Here is a 25,591-nt window from a genome sequence, read left to right on the forward strand (position 1 = left end):
GTGGTCCAAGGAGGAACAAATCACAAACCAGCGACAGGGTGTTGGGCGCCCAATACTCGATGCATGAGGGCAACGAATTTCCAGCTATAGAAGTACCTGTACAGCTATAGGTGAAAAGTTAAACTAAAATAAAAATCTTGTTGTATCAAAAGCTCAGACGAGGAAGCTTAAGTCTTTCGATGTAAACAAATCTATACTGATCATGTTTATAGATCTTTTATTGAATGAGTTTTAACCTTTGCTGATTTGTTTATTGTATGGATCAAGTATCAAAAGCAGATCACAATTGCAGAGAGTTGTTAACCTAGGGTCAAAAATTACAGGCTCTGTACAGTTAAGTTTGTCTGCTCTGTGTGAGAAAAACTATCTTAGAAAGTCATTGACCATTTTAGATGATACATCTCACATGTTGTATTTGGAATTTGAACACCTCCCTTCGGGAAGACGATATAGTCTATAAGTGGAGGACTGTTAGAGCTTCTAGAGCTTTTGTGTCAAATGCAGTTTTGACTGTAAATACTCATTTGAAGCATAAGGATACCGGTGAATTTTAAAGTTTAGGCTTTTTTTTTATATATACATCTTAAAGTTATGAGGAAAATTTGATGTACGGCTGGGTTTTTGTAGTTCATGTGTTTGTGATGTCTCATGTTATGTCAGTTTGTATTTTATTGTTGATGCTGCATAAATTGCCCTGTGAAGGGACAAATAAAGATTACTACTACTAAATCAGTTAAGTCTGACATCACACATTACAATTCCCAGGTCTAAACACTCCTTCAGATTGCAAAAGCAACAAACGGTGCTAATATATACTCAGGTGTGCTGTAGTACTATGTGATTCATTATTTATGAATGGTAAAGACTCTTTTGACGTCTATTTAAACCTCCTGACACTAAAATGACAAAGATGACCCTTAAACCACTGTGTCTATACAATATGTGACTGCAATATGTCCATACAATGTGTCAAAGCAATTTTCCAGAAGAATTCAGCTTTGATTATGTAATGCATAGAGGAAATGAGTCTACGTATTCATTAGCTTTGTAGCTGGCTACGTCTGGTTTGGTCTCAGCACATAGACAGTGCCACACTCACAAAGCCCCCCGTACATTAAGATAATGAGCAAGGACATTTCCATTCATTGATTTCACTTTATTTGTGATTAGTAGTTTTCAAGATTTGATATTTATATTGAGTGTATTTAGTATTTAAGATCAGGGACTTAACTAGTTGCACAATGTACACCTTTTGGTTCAGCAGGTGTAAACTTTGCACAACTATACAGTAAAATACGGAGCACCAAATCAGCGTATTTGAATGGTTTCTGAAGAATTATGTGACACTGATGATGGGGTAACGGCTACTGAAAATTCAGCTTTGCAATCACAGGAATACATTACATTTGAAAATATATTGAAATGTATTGAAAAAAAAAAAGAGTTATTTTAAATTCTAATCAATTTTCTCAATATGTAACTGTTTTTACTGTATGTCTGATATAATAAATGCAGCCTTGGTGAGCATAAGACCTCTTTTCTTTTTTTATCTTACGACACCAAACTTTTGAAAAGTAGTGTACACGTTACTTTGAATTTGCCATTTAATTTATGATTAGGTGTGCAGATTCCTTTTAAATCTTCAAGTCAACAAATTCAATAAATGATAGAGATATTAGTCTGATTTAATTCTCATCTCAACTCAAACAAGCAAACCTAAAAACATTATTCTCACCCCACTTGCCTTCACAAAATAATTTCCACAAGGAGTCAATTATGGTCCCCGATCACATAAGTCCCATGAGGCTCTGTATGCTACCCAGAACCTGTAGCACTGCTGATCCAGCAGAAAGGCTGAAGTGGTGGTTGAATGTGTGTGCTTGATGAGAAAAACAGACGTAGTGGCCCTGAGTGGCACAATCAAGACTACTGACCTCACTACTCCACAGGAAGACTCAAGGGAAATGAAGTGGAAAACAAACCCAAGAGATGTCAGTTCACTACAGTGCTGAATGAACACCACACTAGACTAATGGGCCTTAGAAACGATATTCCAAACTCTATGCTATCATGACATTGAAGGTCCAGAGCTACCCTGGTACTAGGCTCAAGTCAGTGACACAAAACAGAATCCAGTAATAGCACATAGTGCAATAAATAAAATATGACTGAAGAAAATATATCTTGATAAAACATGAGTTTAAGATATTGACTACACTTATAGTAATTCAGATATTATTACATTATTGTCTTCATGATCTTTCATCAAAATGTAATAACTTGCTCCGCCTCTGAGGTGGCTTTATGCTGACGTCACCTTGGCTGCATGAGCTATTGTATTATGTAATGCAAATTTGTGCCCTTTGGGGTACAACAAGTTGTCACTGGGGCACTATCGTTAAAGGAACACCTTTGTACCTTATTTATGCCTAAACGAGATATATTAGTACCCTGGAGTTGTAATATGAACTCCTATTACTTTTTTTGCTACAAGTACTATGTACCCTTAGGATAATATTAACAACATTTTAGGTGTAAATGAGGTTCAAAGATGTGCCTTTGAGGGTACTGACCCAATGACAAGCTATTGTACCCACAATGGCAGTGTATTCAGGCATCACATTCCAGTCACCATATTGGTACAGGATGCCCACTCAATCCAATCAATTTGAGATATATAAAGTCAAGAGCCACCCAATATTTTTTCTTATTGGATATCCAGGTTCTATTGAAAATCCATGACATTATATAAGCAAAATGGGAATGCCACCTGATTTTAAAAGGTATTACATCTTTTTCTGCTGGTATCACCAAAAGTAGCTTGGAAATAACAGCTTGCTTACAAAAAGGAAACCGATAGAACTATGTGGCATGCTGGTCTGAGGGAATTCTGAATTTAAAAATAAATAAAAAAAGTTAATAAAGTGTAAATAAGTGAAAAGAAAACTTACATATGGAGCTGAATCCAAGCTCTCTGTATTTACCACGACAGGGGGAGGATTTGCCTGCAAGAGAAAACAGTCCAGTTAAGGCACCGATTCCAGCACATTTCTAGTTCCATCCAAATTGAACCTGGAACGGGAAGCGTTTAGTAGATGCAGCAAGTAGGAAAAGCTGTGTTAAGCTTGCAGCATTCTACACAGCAAAGGTATATTCACTTACTCTCCACATGATGCTACATTTACCACCACTGGCATTCACACCAGATTAACACAGCACTGCCAGCATAAGTACGTACATGGCATTTTATACTGCAGAACATGCAATGCTGAAGCATGAATGCTATTACGAGCCAAAAGTAGCCTAAAATTAAATCCACTCTCTCTCTCTCGCTCGCTCAATCTCTCTGTCTGTCTGTCTTTCTGTGGAGCTTTCCACTTCCTCCGGCTGGTTGACACGCAGAGGCTATTAGTCAAGGGGAGCCGTGGTACTTTACCCGACTCTAGGGCCGATAATCCTTCAGCCCCATCAACGAGCAGTGGAATGGCAGGGATCAAGAAAAAATGACCAACAGGAAGAGAGCGGAAAAAAAAGAAGGGAGGGGTGAGTGGGAAAATAGAGAAAGAAAAAAAAAGACCTGTGACGTCGATGGAGAGATGACAGCGGGCTCCGCAGGGACAGTGGAGATTGGGATCACAGGGATTATGAGAGTGGAGGGTGGGACAGCATCTGTCTGCTGAACAATAGCATGGAAGGGGAGAGGTCAGTTCACATATACATACACAACAACACAACAATGCACATCATTGCACAGGAACCAGCCATGGAGGATGGGTGCAAGTAGGTGTCTGTATGAGAATGTGTGCTAGATTGAAGCAAATCTGAAGGTGGAGGGCGGGGGGATGCGAGACGCTCCGTTAGTGATTATTGAAGAATTCAGATGAGGGGAGAATGGAAATGAGCATGTGAATGAGAATACGGCCATAATCCACCCAGTTGCACATGGTACAGTTACTCCTGACATAATCAACAAAACCACTGCAAACATCCAAAGTCACTCCAGAGTTCTATTATATATTTATAATATCCAGCTTGTTACAATACTGTAAAGAAAACATGTTCAAAGTGATAGCTCACTCAAATAGCTATCCATTCCACCAAAGCTTTCACGCTTCAAAAAGTTCATAAAGATATTGTAAAAGTAATCAATATAGATTGAGCGGTTTACTAATAGTCTTTTGATAAGACACGGTCACTTTATATGATAAACAGATTTAATTTGGGCTTCTATTCTCATATAAACATAGATCGACACACATACATTGAGCGCATTAAATATGGTAAACGTAAGCCTAAACTTGCTTTCTTGACACACAAGAACAATGATGTTGTGTGTCATGCAGGTACATTAGTGCTTCTGCAAGTAAGTGAGGTTTGTTTGCACTTCAGGCAAGTACAGTTGAGCTGCCGTTAACCATATTTGATGTGTGTTGATCAATGTTTATCTGTGAATAAAAGCAAAAATGTATTGTAATCATATGCGCCAGAGAAACAAGCGCGCAGCCATCCTTAGAATAGTCTTTAAACTTCCGTTTTTGCGGTCGCTCTGTATATCTCTATGGCATTGCTGTCCAGGAGTAATTAGCTGGTGAAGTGGATTTACTTATTGTAAAGTTAACGAAAGTTCTCATGCGGATTGTAATGTTTAAACCAGATGTCTTAACAAATGTCAGTAGACCGGGAAGACTTTAAAACGAGCCGTTCATTCATACGCAAGATCACTGAGAAAATACAGACCGGAAGAGAAAAGACAACAAGCGCAGCGCTGAAAAGGGGCGGGGCTACATAAGGTCTATAAAGCGACTGTGTCTCTTTATAAGACTTGGATTAAACCGCTCGATTCATATAGATTAATTTTTATAAAGTCTTTATGTACTTTTTGAAGTATCAGAATGAATGAATGAATGAATGAATGAATGAATGAATGAATGAATGAATGAATGAATGAATGAATGAATGAATGAATGAATGAATGAATGAATGAATGAATGAATGAATGAATGAATGAATGAATGAATGAATGAATGAAGCATTTATGGACTTTCAGTAGAGGTGCAGAAATCTCTCAGGTTCCATTAAAAATACTTTGTTTTAAAGATCTTAAAGTCTTATGGGTTTGGAATGACATGGGGGTGAGTAAATGATTGCGTTTTAGCCTACTCAATTGTTTACTCATGACATAGCAACACCGCTAAAAAATTTTTATGAGTTTTTCAATACAAATTAGATTCAACAATCCCTCGACCCACACCAACAAATCCCTGGGATTACATCCATGCTGACCATTGATTACTATAAGAATTGAAAATTGAAAAGTAGCATATGCATACCTACACACATAAACACACACTTATATGCACAAAAATTAAGAAATAAAAAAACACTGGTTTGGCATCCATTTAGGGTTTAATAGAGAGAAATATTGTCAATAATAAGCCGTTGATCAAAATAATCAATGAAGGGGCGCCAGATCCTAAGGAATTGTTTTTCCGATCCTCCTAACGAGAACCTGATCTTTTCAAGGCAAAACCAAGACATTATTTCTCTGATGCACTGGATGTGAGTGGGTGAAGCAGCCTCTTTCCACTTTAGTAGTATTGCTCTACGTTCAAACAAGGAAGAAAAAAACAAGGACTTTACACGCTGATGCTGATAACCATGACTCTTCTGGGGCAACTCCAAATATTATCACCAGGGGATCTGGCACTAACCTGTGCTGGAGCTGAAAGAGTGTCAAATACAGATAGCCAATAGTGCCCTAATTTAGTGACATCTGTTACACATGGGACTAGTACCACGGAAAATTTGAGCTAATTACATTTTTGACATATGAGCTCTATGTACTACTTTGAACTGAATAAGCGAGTACCGAGCACACACTGATGATGAGTGGACCTGCATGGGGTCGGATATGGTCCCATGTGCCATCCGAGAGTGGTCTGCCAGGATCTTCCTCGAAAAAGTACTCAAATATATCTAAAGATCAATTTGATCAGATGCCTGACCTGTTATTACCTTATGTTCAACATCACCACGGGTAATTCCAGTAATCTACTGACTTTCGCAAAGGGCAATTGCTAAAGGCTCAATGGCGAATAATAAATGGGCTTAAAGGACAGACCTGTCGAGTCCCACAGTAGAAATTAAATGGTCTAGACTTTAGAGTACAGACTATTTGTCAGGACTACTGCGGAGGGAGCACTATATAATAGTGACGACCGGGCCAAGAACGACCGGGCCAAATCCAAATGTTTCTAAAAAATAACAAAAGGTACTCCCACTTCACCCTATCAAATGCCTTCATGGCATCAAGAGAACATGCTCTGGGGTAGCCTGACATAATTTTTTGCAGCATTTATCTGCTTTATAGATAAAATTAACTAATTTAATCATTTATTATCTTTACAATGGACCTGAATCAACACTGAACTTACATCAGCTGAACTGTAAAGCTACTTTGAAACCATCTGTATTGTAAAAAGCGCTAAATAAAGGTGCAACTTTTGCTTAAGCTCTTTTTTAAAGGCCTTTTTAAAATATTTGTTGTGCTTATTTATTTGATACTCAATTAAAATAATTAAAACATTACTGTAAATAATATAACCAAGGCCACATCTGTGGTATTACTTTATCTAAAACACAACTGAGAGCTATCACTCATATAAAGCTTGAATGATCAGGATCGGTATTGGCCTGATCATCATGACAAGTAATCGGTAGTCGTATTGGCTGCAAAAATCCTGATTGGAGCGTTCCTAGTCAAAGGCATACAAAATTGAATAAAAGTCTCTAAACGTATCATTACTTATGCTTTGTTCAGTTGTGACCTCCCGATTATCCAAACAAAGATCACTGATAATTTGTTTTGCGCAGATCCTACAGTAGATTAGCCAGTAGTTTTCCAGATTACTCCCCACTTTCACAATAAACACTTCTAGTTCTTCTCAAAAGGCTCTCTATTTCATTGGAAGAAAGCAAACCATACTCTGATTTCAGTTTAAGACACTTCTTATACAGGTCCGGTGTAGGAGACCTGGCATATTGTTCATCCAACCTAGAAATCTCATTTGCAAGAAAGATTTGCTTTTCTTTAGAGTGTTTTCTTTTGTAAGTGGCAGAAGAAATAATATGGCCTCTTACATATGCCTAAACCCACACTGTTGAATTGGAGACGTCTGCTGATTTATTGACGCTTAAAAGGAAAGAAATTTGATCAGCTTTAAGGGAGACAAAGTTCTCATCTGCCAAGAGAGAAATATCAAAATGCCAATTTCTCCTAGAAGGAGCTAAGTTAAAAAAAAGTCAAGTCAAGAGTTAAAGGAGCATGATCTGATATGACAATACTTCAGTATGCACAAGATTGAACCATTATCCAGAAAAAAGTAATCAATCGGGGAAAAAGTATGACGAACTCTTGAAAATTCAACAGTTCCATAATCATATAAAGGCCATTCTGTTATACTATTTGTGACATCTACCCTTGCCTGGAGAGAAGAATAAAAGATTTGCCCCTCCCAACCACGATTAAGACGTAAATTATCAACACTATGTAGATGGGTTTCTTGCAGGAAAGAAAAAAAAAGAGCTCTATGTGATGTTTGATTTGGGGGAGGCACAATGCATGTAAGGGGCGTTTGCAAGGTTGTTTTTAAAATATGCTTTATTTTATTAATTCTGCTAGGTGCCACTAGTGCCTCAGAAACTACATACTTCACCTTTAAGTATGTTAAAACAGGCATTTAATGGCCAAACGTCTGCAGTGAACTTGCATTTGTTTGTGTTCATAGAGTGTTATTGAGACTCTTGCTACTGAGCTGTGTGACGACAAGCAGAACGATGAGCATGACTGTAACACTATGACAGGGCAGATGTCCACGTCATTATTTGACATCCAGCCTGGGGAATGGCTTGGAGGAGTTGGACTTACTCGGACATAACACTCACAATCCCCCAACTGAGATCACAGGCGATTCTCAGCCACTGATGTACAATATGCACAGATTTCACAATTAACGCTGTATCTATCCTACGAAGAAAGTTTAGGCATTTCACTCAGTCAGAAATTAAAGTGTCTATATAGGATTTACACACATCTGTGTTTTCATTTTGCCACTGAAAACAGTTTGGAACGGCCGTACCAGTCTAAAATAGTCTGAATATAAACACTTATTATAGGTTTCCATGTTGTGATAAAAATTCATGAGTTGTTCACAGTTGTTGTAAATTATTTTAATTTACAGAGTCATACATTTTAATTTTACAAGTCAGTTGGACAATTAAACATTTACCTGAACTTTAGCCTCAAATTAACTAAAACATCAAAGTTTTAATTTTACTGTGAGATGGACAATTAAGAATCAAATCACTGAGTATCTGAAATTAGTGAGGGTTCTCCAGTAAAGTGCAGATTTAATGTGTAAGCAATGGCTCCACCATAACAAGACAATATACAGTGAGACATTTAAGATTATTTACAAGTCATTACTTTTACAAATAAATGGAATTAAAAAAATATACTGATACGAATATTTTTCTATTAATCTATCATCTGCATTTACATTGCACGTACTGTATCTATTTTGACATGCCACATTTTGTCCCGTGCTAGCTATCACTGTCAATTGCAATTTCGGAGTGAATCCCGCATTTATATGCAGATGTCAGTCACATCTGAAATTTTGCAGCATGTAAAAGCCATCGGGCCTCTTTGCATCATGAAAAAACATTTTTTTTAAGGGATTATATATATATAAAACCTCAAAAGCAAGCAAAGTCCACCCCCTTTACTAAGACTAAAAAGTTGCCAGTCATCAAAAAATGATTTATGATCAAACATTAATTGGCTAATCCCCTACAGTACAGCTGCAGACCCCCGGGTGAAGACTCTTGCTCTAGAAGTATACTGCTCATTTTTAGTTCATGCTAACAATGCAGTTTACAATAAAATCATGGTTTCCACAAAAATATTAACCAGCATCAATAATACATGTTACTTCATCACCAAATCAGAATATTAGAATGATCACTGAAGGATCATGTGACACTTAGGCTAAGCCTAGAGTAATGAAAACTCAACTTTGCCAACAAAGAATAAATTACATTTTGATTACATAATGAATATGTTTTTATTGTATTTTCAATCAAATAAACACAGCCTTAGTTAGCATAAATATGTATATAAATTGTTACACCAAAGTGTCATTTATTACACAATGGCAGTATCACTGTATAAATAAAAAAAATAGCATCTTATTCATATTACAGATAAAAAGGAATGTTTAGCACTGAAAACATTTGTTAAACTTAATAAATATTAATATTTTAATGCATTTTTGTATTGTTTAATTTGTTATTGATTCATTTTAGATGCTCACGAACAGAGTTAAAAGACACTGTAAAATGACAAAAAGCAAATGCAGACCCAGTATCTAGGGCGGCAGTCTTAAGAACAATAACTATAAAGATAACTATAACAGTAACTATATTAGCGTCCACACCAATGAATGATAACACTGTTCATTCTAAGCATGTACTGCAGTTTTGTCATCTGCCATTTTAAAGGTGAACTAGGTAACTTTTTTACCTTAACTGAACAGCTTCGGAGTCATTGGAATGGTTATATTACTTATTTCGGGTTGAATGGTGGTCGTTTCGCACCCCCCTGGTGCCCGTGAGTGGAAAATCCGCACTTGCAACTTTGAGCCGGCGGGACGCCGGCCGGCGCATCAGGAAGTATCGCGTGATATCAGGTCTCGCGATGTAAACAATTGCTTTACGGCCAAAAGAAATCTGCTAAAATGCTGTCATTATTGCGCTCCCTCACGCTGTTCGAACCCGAATGAAGAAGACGTTTTAAAGAATGTCCCATCTGCTTTGATGTCGTTGATCTGCTAGCCTCTGGTGTCTGAGAATCGCCAACGAGTTTTTACAACACTGTTGTCAAATATCTATTCCGAAGCTGTGGGGGGAGCTCTAGAGAGAAACCTGCGAGCAAAAAGCGAGAATACAGCGAAGAAATCCCGAAACTACTGAGCCCCGCTTTAAATGCTGAAGCTCTTTAAAGTGGAATGGATTCTGATTGGCTTTCAATGTTTTTATCACTCATTAGCTGGAAAAAAAAAATGGCTCTGAAAGTGATTCCACGATATCGTTTCTCTGTGCCGTTATCGTTATAGTTGTGGTGTTAACTACTATTCTTTAATATTTAGAATGATTTTTTTTAACTAGCCTACATCTTAGAATGATTTTTTTTTAACTATATCTGTATCACTATCCTTATAGTTATCATACTTGGTGTAAACGGCCTTTAGCAAGGAAAAGAAAACGGAATTCAGGATTGCGATTGACAGAATAATAGCTTACCAAGATTTTTGAACAGAGAGTTCAAAAGAGACCATTGAGGGGATTCTCCACCCAAAAGACTTATCCTGATAACGTCATTTATGTTGGCAAACAAAAAGTATTCATAAATATAGCTGCAAGGAGTAATTTTTGGGGGCCAATTTTTTTATTATATTCCTTACACTTCCTTACAAAAACTACAAAAAACCTAGTGGTTTGAAGGATATTAGCAAAGTATAAAGATTTCAAAATTTTAATGCACAGGCAGAAAAAACTAAAATTAAAACTGTATTACACATTTATTTTTTTGATGCATGAAACCCCTTTTTGTCTTTGACCCATATATATAGGGTTTGCTTGATTTTAAACAATACTGATGCCACTTTAATTGTTGTGGTGCCTAAAACCGCAAACACACGATCTGCACGGAAACTAAAATTAGGGCTTGTCAATACCATCGACTGGAGTTCCACTTTGGTGTCCCACTATAGACCCTTAATTGTGGGATTATTGCTCTAAATGAATTTAACATGGAAAAACAACACATTAGCAAATAAGAAGCTTGGCGTCGACCTGATGATAACTGACATTTGAAAGGGAAAAAAAAGTGCATATATAAAATACAACAACCCACACATTTGCTAAGAGAATAAAGCGAATGTGGGGCAGAAAAACTACAAAAAAATGCAGTAACAAACCAGAAAACACTAAGGAGCTGACAAATACCACTTCCAGTGTTGTAGATTGAAGAGACACGATAGTGAATGAGATATAACAAGATCAACAAAAATGTAAGAGAGCACACCAGCCATGAGTGTAAAGGAGGAACCTAATTTAATAACAGCAAGAATAGAAAAGCATCCCGAGTCAATTAAGGTCCAAAGCGTGGAGCTGCTCATCCTTATCCTCTAACTTACCTTATCGAATGACACAGAGGCCCAAAAGGAAAACCTCTCCCCTGGTCCACTCACTTTGGCCGTGCTCTTGGTGGGGCTTTTCTTCACGCTGTCACGCAGATTGAGGAACTTGGTCCTGGTCTTTCCTATGTTCAAGGGCAGGGTGCAAGAGTTGTAGCAGCCCTCCTGGCTCACCGTCTGCTGGAGGTGCGGTTGCTTGAGGATGGAGGAGGATGGCGGGTTCTGCCTGAGGTGGACTCGAGCATGAGAGTCGTTCCTCTTCTCACAGCTGTCTGCTCTCCGGATGCCGTACTCATGGCCAGAGTAGAAGGTCGTCATGGTCGGCACGTGGACAAAACGTTAGGAGACGACGTCAAATTTAAGGAGAACAAGATTGACGTTGAAAAAGCTGCTGTGTTTTGGTGCAGTGCCTTGGCAACAGCGATTGGAGGAAAATTCAGCCCCAGTCTCTCACGCGTTGGTGTGCGCAACGATCCTCTTGCGCGCTCTGTATCTCTCTCATTCACCCTTCCTCTCATCTCTTTGGATTCTCATGCCAATTAGAGAGCTCCAATGGGCAAAGCCATCAGGCGTGGAGGGGCTTTTTCCTGGCATGAATAATCAATGCTGAGCTCCGATTCACATACAAAGCCAGCCTGCTGAAACAGCGCCAACACACAGAGCGACTGTAACCTCGCATGAGGGGGATCCATCTAGCAAACAGCTCCTCACCCACATAATTAAGCATATCTGACCTCCTTGCGTCACTTGAGTCAGCATGGCGTTTGTGGGGAGCTTTTCTCTGATGTTCTGTGTGATCATAGTCAGGATGAATAAGATAATATGGAAATACTTTACAATAAGGTTTCATTAGTTAACTACATTAGTTAACATGAACTAATAATGAACTGCCGTTCTACAGCATTTATTAATCTTTGTTGATTTTAATTTCATCATTTACTAATACATTATTCAAATGAAAAGTTGTATTTGTTAACATTAGTTAATACACTGTGAGCGAATACGAACAAACAGCTGGATTTTTATTAACTAATGATTTAACTAATGAATTACTCATTGTTTGTTCATGTTAGTTAAAACAATGTTAACAAATGAGACCTCATTGTAAAGTGTTACCGATATTATATATAAAAATTCTCTTTAAGTCGATTGTCCATTAGATTTTAACGCCTGAAATGCACAAATATTTGTTTGTGGTCTGAATTTCAGTTTCATTCAATCAATGTCACTCAATAATAAAAGGATACATATACAACAGAAGAACATACAAAATAATGTATATTACATATGACCCCTTTTTGTGACAGATGGCTTACCATAAGTGTATAGATGCAAAGGATTTTTCCTTTGGGAATATTATGAATAGAGAAATGGCCTAGAATAGCTGCGTTGACATGACAACTCAGGCCATTGGATTGGAGGCTGATTTTATAAGTGGATTTGAACTGATGAGTCTGAGTGTGCCAAGCTGTTAACAACCACTGCTTCAGCATGTATAGTACGTGTGTCAGCTGGGATGAACTCGAATACAATAAGCAGGTTAAAGTGCAGTTTAATAAATGTCATGTTACAGTGTCAAACACACAGCATTAGTTTTACGAGTGAGAATCAGTCTATTTGTAATTTGAAAAGTGCTGAAAAGTTAACTCTCTGAATGCTTCAAAAAATGTATTAACAGTATAATGGTATTATTAATAATAAAAGTGTGCCCCCCTGTAGACCACGGTTTAAGCTTCTTAAACTTTGCTCATTTCAGGTGCAAGTGAGAGATTTAAATCCAAAATTAAGGATGTGGTCAGGATTCAGATCAAGTTTACAGCAAGCCATTTTACCTCAGAAAACAATGCAGTTCCAGTGCCACCTACTGGCCACACAACCAACACAAGGTTCTTGGACAATTTTGCTTGCATGTTCTCTACTAACTAACACATGATACCAACAACTGTAAATTGTAAATGGAAAATACAATTTAGTATTAATAATTATTTTGAAAAGGATATTTCAATTTCAATTTAAAAATAAGTATACAGTGTTTTGCATAATACTTACATATTCATGCATGTGCAGAGATTTATTTTAAAAGAGAGTTTCTTTTACACTGTGTGAGGGGATTCAACTGTTCAATTATCTCTCTGACCTTCAGTGAAACTGCTGCTATTTGTCAAATCATTTTCACCTGACTACAATTACAAAGGAACAAGAGATTGGGCAAGAAATTCTGCTACAACATGTAGTGGCATTATTTGTGAATTATTAGCATATGTGCCGATCACATAGTGTAAGGTGAAGCTCAACGATTAAACACAATTAATAGGATAACTAATCACATGGCCTGTCAACTGACAACTAACATTGTCCTGGCGACAGCATTGCAAACAACAGTATTATAATATAATATAATTTAAAGCATGTATATCCTAGGGACTTTTGTATGCTCTAAATTAAACTGCTTACATTTATAAAAAAAACTTTCAAAAGTTCATAATCTGTCATTGCAATCAAAGGTCTTGAGACAAACAGACAAAAAAATATCATCAACAATCTGGGTAAATATAACATCGACAAAATTATACTAAACATCACTGTTAGCTCAACTGTATATATAAAAATAAAAATAAACGGCAGAGTGGAAGTAAACACTGAAACACATACACACGTTTATTTGAAAGAGATAGCTTGTCATTGACTCATAAGGATTGAAAGCTAACATTAGCTCTTGATGTCTGTGTCCTGTGGCACCTCTGCATGAGCTTGCAGAACTTACCTGACTCGTGCTTGACATGATGCAGTCAGAGAAGGTATTGAGGTGGGTGAGGGTGGCAAGGACTCTGCGCCAGCGGGACGGGGTCTGTTTTGCAGTCTCCTCAGAGGAACTACGTATGGACCACTGTCTAAGCTTGGGTCCAGATGAACCACCATGGCCCGAACTGGTGCTGCCGCCTCGACTTCCCCTGGTGTACAGGGTGTTTCCACCGAAAATGTAGTTCATCACTGCAAATGTACTATGGATGCACGCCAGTCACTTCTCAGGAGTGTGTCGATGACAAAAACAGGAAAAGAAATCTAGTCAAAGTCTAAGAGCATTTCCAAACAACTTCCTTAATTATGAGTGTGGCTTCCTGTGCTGTGCCATATCAGGAGTTTTCATCAGGACAAAGCCTCATGACCCTGGATACTCCATGCCGTTCAAAACTTGGCCAGTGAAACAGCAACAATCATCCAACTCTGCTTCGCTTCAGATGCACCACAGAGATTAAATTAGAAGACAGAGAGAAAAGAAGAAAGTAAGTATTCTACGCAAAGCTAGCTGCCTTTTTATCAGCCACAAGAAGATGGGGAAGCAAACTCAAAGACGGTGATCAGTAGCTGGACAAATTACGAGTTGGCACTACTTTGTTCCAATGAAACCATCTGTGCAATTCGATGTGCTTCCAAGATACTAAATTTAAAGGCCATTGAATGATTAACAGCTGCCTATCCAAGTCCAATTGGGAATGTCACTCAGCCCAGCCAACAATGCTTCCAAGTGTTAAAAACTGACCCTCAGTTTTTTTCATAAAGTGAAAACCGGGACCCAAACATGCATCATTCCAAAATAAAGTTCAATCTCCATTCCTCCGAGAAGGCTTTCCCATGCCATCAAAAGTGTAGTAGTTGTCAGTAATTAGACCAAAAAGGTATGAAGTATTCTCCAGGTCCGGATCAGTTGCATTACCATTCGCTGTGGAGATAGTACCCGATCTTTAACACCGGTACTCAGAAGGAACCTCTTCCGTTCATCAGTTCCGTAGATGTGCCACAGGTGCCGGATGAGTTGGCTGATTTTGTCACCAGGCTCTGCCTCCACTCCCTTAGGAGCATAAAGCCATGGCAACTGCTCGCACATCTAAGAGAGCCAGCAGGATTTCCCGAGCATGCTCCGGTCCCCTGTCTCGCACCAGAAGCCACAGTAAACATGCTCTTCGGCTTCATCTGTTGACATATTCATTAGTGCACTAGAGCCTACAGCAGGGACTGGATGGTACGAAAACATTATCATTCGCGTGTCAACACCATGCTGGCTCAAGCGCTGTGATAGTGTTGCATCCCCTCATGCAATCAGATAAAGCCTTCTGCACATAAACACCACTGAATTATACTGAAGAATTGGCTTGTCTGGACTTAGCTTTAACTATTGATTCGGAGGGTAAGATGGCATCCCAAACAACAATGCTAAACCACCACCTCCTTCTGAAAAGATTGCCAATAGATATGGCAGGACATCAATAATAAATTCCAAATTATCCCCGAATACACTGTGTGCATATCTAATGAGATGCCAGCAAACCCCATTTATAGTCGCCTCTCAGAACCGAGCCATCCTGTCACCTTGCTAATTGACGATTAAACCACCACGCTGCAGCACTGAACAGCATGGGGAATCCACACCAATAATAGTAACTCACGGATCTGACCGTCTTAACACGTTAAGAGTAAAAGAATGAGATAAAAAAATCATGTGTTAGAGCAACTAAAACAGCTACTGCATGAAGGTACCGTCTGACTCTTTCTATAGCTAGAATGGGCACCTAACGCTGGATATCCGTTTTCAAATCTTCCATAGGCCACACAATGGCAGACAAATTAGGCCAGCTATTGACAGGGTCAGACTGCTGGTCAGCTTCTCAATAGATGTTGATAGCAGAGTCAGAATCCACAAATGATGTATTGGCTATTCCTGTCACCACCCTTTCTCTGTATTCAGCCTCTGATAAAAGCCTGTTCTGTTCAGGCAACATGAAAGAACTGCTGCTGATGACGATCCTGCCCAAAACTATAACCCATAAATTTACTTTTATCAAAAGAGATCCTCAATACATTAATGCACTCAGATGCACCAGATTAACTATCAAAGCACAAACATGATTAACAGGTACCCATCTCAAATATATGTTAGTGTTTGGTCTAATATAGGTTAAATTATTTGCAGTAATGGAAAATGGAATAATTATATTAATTTAATAATATTACTGTACATGTTTTGTCTCTTACAAACATTCATTTTGACAGTAGTTTGAGTTGACAGTAGCTTGAGCTGGGATGTAGATATACATTTATTGTAATATTGTAACAACCTAATTTTTATGAAGTAAAATTTACATTTTCTGACTGTATTAGCTAGGATTCTACTCATATTAAAATTAACTATTGGTTTTCCATAGTATCATACATTTGAATATCACAATAACCACAGTTAAAACCACATATAACACCTATAATATTATCAAATTTGATATTAATATATCACACATTTCTGCCACAATACCATGGTTACAGTTAGTGTTCCACAATAAATCCATGGTAAATGTTGGTGATTTGTGGATTGAAAGACCGTTAAACTATATCGTTGTGGCACAATGTTTCTCCCGTTTTCAGCGTCAGTGTTGTTGAGAATGCCAGCGCATTAAACTGACTCTGCTGACTCTGCCAAGGCTGATCTTTTAACGATGACAAGATACGTCTTAAACTGTAAGATATGTCGGAGCACTGCCAATAAGTCTATGGCATAAAAGAAAAATTAACTTAAAAATGATTATTTATAAATAAAGTTGCCGGTTAATGAAAACAGTCTGCTACAGAATCAAACTGGGAAATCTGTATAGCCCTAAAAAGGCACATCACAATTCTGTGGATATCTGTTGAGTTTCAGTTCTGTGTGCAGATTCCACATGTATTCAATACTGCTAATTGAACATCTCTAAACATCCAAACATACTCACTTCTTTGACCTGAACCATGACTGGTTACCTGTTGGGTTTTAAGGTGCCGGTTACATTATTTAAATGATTTAAATGTAGCCAATAGCAAAACAATTGTGTCTTGATAGGGACTGCAAGTAAATACACACAAACAAGCAAACCCATAAATAGGCACAACCAACGCTACCATGGGTATTTAAACATGTAACATGCATTTGATGACAAATTACATGCATCATTTAGCGACTAGGGACCATTACAGTAAATCTGACTAGTTAAATGAGCTTAATCTTTCCAGTGTCTCAACAACCATGATTGGATCAGTGGCAAAGCACCGCTACCATTCACATCTGTAACGTGCACGCTTTGTGCAGTGCACACCGTGTGTGTGTGTGTGTGTGTGTGTGTGTGTGTGTGTGTGTGTAAGACACAGCGAGCACTGCTGCATGACAGAGGCACGCAGGTTGCCAGGCAGCAGAGGGAAGAGATATGTGCTTTCACATTTTCTCATCGAAACACACTGATGTGTGTTTGACATCACACACTCACGCAGGTGACTGCCACAATGTAAATGCAGATCAATGCTCATATTTCACACAACAAAACAAAGGACTTTACTGTGGCCTTACGAGACAGTCTGTCAATCAGTGCCTTTCAGACTCCATGACGTGCTAACAAAAAATTACGCTACTCTGCTTTCTCACAATCTAAGGCGTGATTATATGGTCCATTCGGTCTTTTGGGTGAAAACACATATTACTAAGTTCCCACGAATCAGATGAATGCAGTTGCAAATGATGCACAATAAATTGTATACAAGGCAAATCAAGTAACTTCTGTCAACATCCAAAACTAAGTTTAAGCATTTATCATCTGCTTTACCAAAAGAATTCACTGCCGTGACTGAGACGCAGCTTTTTCTTGTTGCGGAGTTCCAGACCTACCAACAAGTGCAGACGCCGCCTCTTGGTTCTCCTGAGGGTACCCATGATCCGGCGACCCATCTTTTTAGCATACCACACCGAGTTGAGCATTGTGGGCTGAGGCTGGAGTGTGCGTGTGTGGGGTTCACGCTCCGGTAAAATAGAACTGGTTTCCCGACTCTGACCTGCCCCCTCCACCTCTTCTTACGCAGGCATCTTAAAGCCAGTTTCTGCACATAGTGCGCGTCGGCGACAAAAACATACGGTGCAGGTACCTACGAAGAGCAGCATGCAGGGAAAGAGAAAAACACAGGCTCCCTGGCGCACGTAAACTGCAGCAGAAATAAAGCACTTTACAATCAGTCTAGCCCCCAGTAACGCTACTCGTTTCACCTTCTCTCTCTCTCTCTCTCTCTTTCTCTCGCTGCTGTGGCTGGTGCAGTTCCTGGCACGCTGATGCGATCGCGGCTGTGCAGTGGTGGGATGCGAGCAGATGCAGGTGCCTGCGTTCGTCTCTTCCAGCTCAAAATGAGTCAGCAGGAAGCTGAGAGAGTGAGACTGGGTGCTTGACTTGGCTAGCACTGACTGCGCTCCTCTCTGACTGCTTGAAAGAAATGAGTCCAGAGGTTTGCGATGCAGACAGTACTCTCTGATAAACGGCTGCAGTGTCTCTATGCTGCGTTGTGATAAAAGAGAGGATGATGTTTTCCCCTTCTTCCTCACATTGCCTTGGAGATGAGGCAGGGCAATATCCTTTCCTGTGCCTATGGAAATTCCCAGGTTGTAGGGGATGGCACTCTAGAACCTTGACCTCTTTGCATTTGTCGTGCTCGCCTAATGCATTCTTGAACGTGCGATAAAGCCATTCAACTTCAAGCCTCATGGGAAGATTTATCAGGACTGACGTCACTGACGAGAAATGGGAGGCAGCTCAAGGCTCATGATTTGTATGAGAAAAGTGACTGAAGGACACAGCCTCACCTCAAACCCATACCAATACTGCCTCATTCTTAGAAGCATGTGGCAAAGAAAACACAAACTTCTAGGTTTCTAGACCTGAATTAGCACTTTCACTTCATATATCCCAAGACCTAGCTTATGTGCAGTCAGAAAAGGAGTAAACCAGGAATTTGCCATGATCATATAACATGACCATTTCATGCAGGAACCAAGGCTTTAATTGGAATCTACAGCACGGAAAAACACTGGCCATGCGCTCTGGAAGCAAAGGTGCTTCCATGCATGACAGCATGCACCAACAGATGACGAATGCAACAGCAAAGCTATCGCTTCCACATTCATAGACAAACAACTGTTGCATTTAAAACAAGTTGCAACACAAGTTGATAATTTAACTAGAACCCACATATGTAGATTATAGCAGGCTCATGCACTAATCAAAATGAAATATTGCTTATACAAACAGGAAGGACCAACGAGAGGTACTGTAATGTACCCTCTAGTGTCAGCATCAAGCCTGTCTGATAAAACGTACGTGATTCCTCATGAAACGATAAAAAGCTGCATCGACCAGCCACTCTCATCACACGGAGATGATCGACACCAGACCACACCACTGACAGCCATATGACAAACACAGAATTGGCAAGCCACAAATACTACATCAGAAGCACATAAAGATGCTCGTCAAGTTGGAGGGGTGACTGTTACCTGGACGGTCACAGGACTTTGAGGGTACGGGTTGGAGAGGGGAGTAGTAGGAGTAGTAGGAGACGGAGGACTCTCCTCGTTCACTACAGCGGACGGCCCATCGAAGATGCATTCCAGCGATTCAACCTATAGAGGGGCATTGAACTCATAGTATTACAATATAAGCTTGACTTCAAATTGCCTACAATTGCATCATCATGAGAAGAGGATAAAGAGAGGACAGACAATAGGACAAAATGAGGAGTAAGGATTTAGAGCTAGTGAGCTGCTCATCTAGTCATCGGTCTGGGGCATCACATGCATGTTTGAACGTCCTATGATACCCAAAAATGCAGTCCCTAGGCTAGGCAAGCTCACTAGGTTTTGAGACAAAGCCTAAGAGTCAGCAAACGGAGAGTGGTATCACAAGGACGCTTATGTCGATGGAACACAGACTGTATATAATCACCGGGATGGAAACATTAATCCCAAATGGCAACTATGAGGATCATGCAGACTGTTTTAATATACAAAGATACAAATGTACACTATAAAACTCAATGTAAAACAAATTCACATATGAAAAGACTCTTGGGATAGAATGTCAGTCTCAACCATGTCACTCCCACCTCCATGAACACATTCAGTAGCAAACGTATGTAAATCATTGGTACATAATGACCAGTATCAGCAGTTTGAGACATGTACAACTGCAACGACTGCTATGTAACACAAGGTGGCAATAGAACCCACCACTGCGATGGATTGAACCACTAATCTCCAAAAGTTTCCCTCACAAAGTATCCTTGTCAAATTGTCAAATGATAAATTACTGGGTCGATAACATTTAAAAGTGTCCACAATAGAGAAAAAGGAATTTAAAAAAAGAAGTTCAAAACACATGTACCATATTCTTAGAAATGTACTCTTTGCATTCAAATTGGTTTTATCTATTTATTTGTAACTTTTATACAATTATGAAGAAATGTTTACATTTACTGTCTTCTAACATGTTGTGTGGTGTAACCATTAAGAATATATGTTGGTGTACATTAGTAAAGTTAATATATATTTAAAGACCCCCTGTGGTGAAATCAAGTTATTATTTTTTTACTGTTGTTTATATGTCTATGTTGTGTTTTTAATATGCTTTAAGACAAACCATGAAGCAAGATTGTAGTTACATTCAAGCTATTTTAAGGCATGAAGAATTTAATACGTCATTTTGGTGATCAAAGATGAGTTTTAAGGGATTAAATTATTGACTACAGGGGGACTTTAAGCTTTCTGCATATCCCTGTACCTGTATATGCTCCAGCATCCCTGCAGGGAATAAAGCAGTTTGGAGAATGGATGGATGGATAGATTTTCCCTATTAAAACTATTGGTTTTTATTACAGAACAGATTTCTAGAATACAGAATATTATGTATGAATCACAAAATTAATTGTGGTCAATTTAATATATTAAATTAAATAACCACTTGAATTAATTCAATATATCAAAAAAATAATAATTTAAACCAAGCAATTGTTTATTTCATAATTACAGCTGAAATACAGGAATATCTTAGTGTATATGGAGGGGCCTTCAAATATTATGTTGAGCCATGGGAGGTCTTAAAGTAAAAAGAAAAGAAAAAAATGTCAAAAAGGCTGTTTAGAGAGTCTCTGAGGAGATGCTGGATTGTACTGTATTGTGAGGGTGTGTCTGAGATGGATGGCACATTGCAAGGCGGGCTGGGGGAATGAAAAGGTGCCGGTTTAAGTGAGAGCAGTGAAGGTTATGAGAAGTGGCAGGTGTGATTTCTCATGTGTGGTTTGTTGTGTGCATGCTTTTGGCTTAGGCTCTGATCAGGACTGAGGAGGAGCTTGCCATGGGGTCATAAATCTAAAGGCAGAAGTGAGCGCTGGAGCACAACAGGCGCAGGACGAGTCCTAGTAAATGTTCACACAAACATATCACTTCCTGCCTCACAGTATATTCACCTTCTCTGGACAGAGTCACTCTACTGCCTTCCACTTAGCACACAGAGATAGTGCTTCACTCTGAGAAAATAAAGGGCTGAGCAATTTCACATACATATTCAAAGAAGCCAACAATAAATGCACTGTCTGTGGCAAATATAAAATCAAATATAAAAGTTCCTCTTCCCCCCAACCAAATTCTGGCGTGATGTATGCCGATCTTCAAGCAGAAAGAGTTACATGAAATATTTTGAATGATATCAATCCACAATCTAATGGAGCCACATAATGTTTGTTCATTTGGCCGGAGGAGAACTGGTCCCCTGACTGAGCCTGATTTCTCCTAAGGTTTTCTTCTCTATTCTATCACCAGATGGATTTTGGGTTCCTTTCCACTGTCACCTTTGGCTTGCTAAGTTGGGGACACTTAATATTCAGTAATATGGATTTGACTGAACACACTATAGAACTAGGGCTGTCAAAATGGCTGAAAAACTCAATTAATTCTATTCTACACTATTAAATTTACCCAACCTTATATTGTTCAAAAAATGTAAATGAGTAACAAATTACATATCAGTATGTAATACAGACCACTTTTATCATGCTTTTTTTGGAGCTGAACAGCTCCATTCATTATTTTGCAAAAGAGTGACCAGAATTTTCTTCATAACTGAGAATTAAGTGTTGAGTAATTAATTCAGGTTCGGAACCAGATTAGGGTGTGTAAATTATGTCAGAATTCTTACGATCGAATATTTAATCATTTTTATTTGTATGCTCATACATTAAACATACAAAACAGCTAATACAGATTTATTTTAGTAATGCACCAAAATCTTAGCCACCGAAAAAGAGAAACTTGTCAAAATGGGAACCTGCTACCTTTCCTTTAGAAACTCAAAACATACTAAACTATTATATCAAGACATTTTTAGAGCATTTTAAACTCATGCAAAATGGCAAATCTGTGAACTTTTCTGAGTAATAATGCAAAAACATATGGTTGAATCATGAATTTTGAATCGATTCTTTGAACAAAAGAACTTAAGAAATTAACTGAACTTCTCATCTCTATTACTTTCATTGCCACTGAAGTTTAAATCACAAAAGCTATTATCTAATAGAATACATTTAAAAGCTGCTCATCTAAAAACATTAAAGATGTGTCCCATGTTTTATGTATACCTGCAACAAACGCTATAGTTAAGAGCAAGTAGCAAGGCGGGGATACATGTCTTTGTGTCCATTGTGCCAGTCTTTCATATGCTTCAGCGGTGTGGTTTAGATCAATGTCCAATGAGCCTGTGGGCTCTGAAACCCCCTCTGTGTTATAAAGCACTTTGCACACTAATAATGAGAATCCCATTGAACCAAGTGCATTGGTGGATTAAGAGCCAATCTAGCAAAATCATTCTATTTGCCCAACATTTTCTCATTCTGACCTCATTGTATGCTTTAGTCAAAGTTATTCGTTTTGATCGATTGTGGCAACAACAAAAAAACAGCTGAATGTACAAAAGCAGTAGCAGTAATATGGTTGTCTGGCTTTTTCTTGTAATAATGCAAGAAAGGGGAAGCCATTCTAAAACCTAAAACGTGTGTTTGTGTTTTGTGTATGTAAAGAGTGAGGCACACACAGTTATAACTGCATGGCAGAATTTGGACAATGAGGTGATAGACAAAATGGCACATGTTAAAACAGGTGAACTGATCAGGAAGTGTAGATTCCAAGACCAGAGCCTACCTTCATTGGGGAGATATGTGCATGTGCCACATAGCCATGGATGTTCTCAATCTGGGAAAGGTTCTTCTCAGCCACTTGGACCAGCTCTGGCCCAGGAGCCTCATCGGTGAACTGGGGCGAGCTTTGCTCCTGTGGAGATCCTGTGTCTTCGTCATGTTGTCTGTACTTCTGTAAAGAACAACAGTGACCAGTCAGAAAAGATGAATGCTTGAGGAGAGATTTGAGATCTTATTTTCCCTTTGAAAACTGCTTGGTTTGCACTGATAATGTAGTCACAAAAATACTATTTGAAAACTTCCTACAGAGGCAGAATTTTAAGCCATCGTAAGCAGGCTTCTGAAATGAAGGTTGCTTTAAAAGGTAGGTAATTTAATTATTTAATGCCTCTGAAGACTATTTAGGCCTTGTCAGAGAAGCCAATCCCAAAATGTACATGAGATGTAAATGTAATATTAAAAAAATAGTTCAGTTTAATCTAAATGGTTATTTTACCCAATGTCTGTGTACACTATATAATTTTATGCTTATGTTAGCTTAGCAACATGCTGACGCCAACTTATTGAAAGAAATAGTCAAGTCTCTTTTTTAGGAGATTTGTGCGCAGAGTTTCTGCTTCAGCATTAAAAATCAGTCACTTATGAGGTTCTATGATCGTTAGGAAGTTGCCTTACAACACAGCTGTCTATGCAGGAACTAGACAGCAAGACATCTGTCTAGGTTTTGTAACAGAGCTAAGATATCCAGACATATCCAGACAACCAAAAATGTGAAATTAGGAGGATGATGAAAAAAAGACTGGCTTTAGGTGATTTTAGTAATCATGTAGTTGGTGCAAAAGGAATGAAAAAGGAATTTGGTTGCAGATACTTTAATCCTGAAATTTATGGAAATCCTTGACTGAAAATAGAGATGCAGTGAAGTGTCTTGACTGGACTGTAGAGCAACAGTCAAAAGCATACAGTTTTAATGCAAAATGATTGAGTAAATTATTTGTATTCCCTCATTTCAACATTTCAAAATATACTTTTTAAGCGAGAGCTTAAGTATCATAAATGTTGTGAATAACTACAATTATCCACATTTGATTCTAGAAAAACAGAAGACTATCAACCAAAGACTATAAATGGTGCACTTCTATTACTTACGAATTTGAGAAACTGCAATGCGCAACATGGTTTACGTCCCACCTTCTAAGTCACAGCAGCTGCTGTTAGAAGACTAGAGAGACTTTAGGACTGCACATGTGCATTGGCTGATCTAGCCAGAAAAGTACGCTTTAAGAAACAACATTTACGGGACAGTTAAAGGGGTCATCGGATGCCCATTTTCCACAAGTTGGTATGATTCTTTAGGGTCTTCATGTAAAGCTTGTAACATACTTTGGTTAAAATTCCTCAATGGTTGTGTAAATCAACACCCTTTTTACCTCCTCAAAAACAGCTCTGTTCACAGCGACCCATTTCGGTGCATGTCTCTTTAAATGATAATGAGCAACTGCTCACCCCACCCCTCTCTTCCATGGGGCATGTCGACACAAGACACAAAGTGCTGCCTTGGTGGACAGTATACAAATGGCTGAGGGAGGAAATATGCTAATATGGGACAGTCCGTCAGTGGTCGTGGGCGGAGCATGAGCAATATGACATCATATTGCTCAGAAAATCCAAACGGATTGATTATTGAGAGTGTTTAGGTTTTTGAGGATAAAAAAAAAAAAAAAAAAAAGGAGTGAATGGATTTTTTTCATTGTTTGGTGGTTGTGTCCACACACTGCAAAGACATTTATATGCAAACACCATATAAAAGTGAATTTTGCATCCGATGACCCCTTTAATGTCAGATTTTGTTGCTGATTTGAAATATGTTATTTCATTGTGAGTTTGGAAAGCAGTTTTTGAAATTTCAGGATTCCGCTATTCAGACAGATAGGACTTGGTCTTGGATGTCCGAAATAGCTGCCCGGAGGCGTTCGGAGGCGTAGCAAATATGGCCGCCCACTGCACAGACTTTCCTTGAAAGGGACTTTGCTATCAACCCATTCCATTGCACTACAGTAGCGCTTTCACATGATGATGAATGGGTTCCCCTCCCTCTAAAATACATTCAGTGGAACATGCTTTCATAGAAAACTGATGAGCTGTTTCCACACAGGCGGAGGATGGACACAGTTGCCATGGCAACAGGTTTATCAGATACTGACTACTCACTATGAGTAAGCCTGTGATTCAAGCAGCCTTATTTAAAGCCAACATAAGCCTCACTGGACTAGTTCAACCACTTAGCTTTAAGAATTTGCATGGTGTATAAT

At 38.7% G+C, this 25,591-nt stretch overlaps 1 protein-coding gene across 32 annotated transcripts in view; it reads right to left on the reverse strand.

Annotated features, from left to right (window-relative positions):
• The window catches only part of dlg1b (discs large MAGUK scaffold protein 1b), a 115,864-nt gene that overhangs the window by 40,675 nt on the left and 49,598 nt on the right, over window positions 1-25,591 (reverse strand). For 10 of the 32 annotated variants that reach the window (XM_084411711.1, XM_084411707.1, XM_084411704.1 and 7 more), the window contains 3 exons: window positions 23,284-23,451; window positions 3,578-3,676; window positions 2,952-3,005 (listed from right to left, as the gene is read on the reverse strand). In XM_084411711.1, coding sequence (XP_084267837.1) covers window positions 2,952-3,005; window positions 3,578-3,676; window positions 23,284-23,451 — 321 coding nt within the window. Of the gene's footprint in view, window positions 1-2,951; window positions 3,006-3,162; window positions 3,481-3,577; window positions 3,677-11,258; window positions 11,763-17,940; window positions 18,046-19,590; window positions 19,717-23,283; window positions 23,452-25,591 lie in introns of those variants that run through there. The other 22 variants (XM_084411721.1, XM_084411695.1, XM_084411724.1 and 19 more) reach the window with 9 other exon arrangements.

This window comes from Rutilus rutilus (genome assembly GCF_951802725.1).
Source record: "Rutilus rutilus genome assembly, chromosome: 6".
NCBI classification, from domain to species: domain Eukaryota; kingdom Metazoa; phylum Chordata; class Actinopteri; order Cypriniformes; family Leuciscidae; genus Rutilus; species Rutilus rutilus.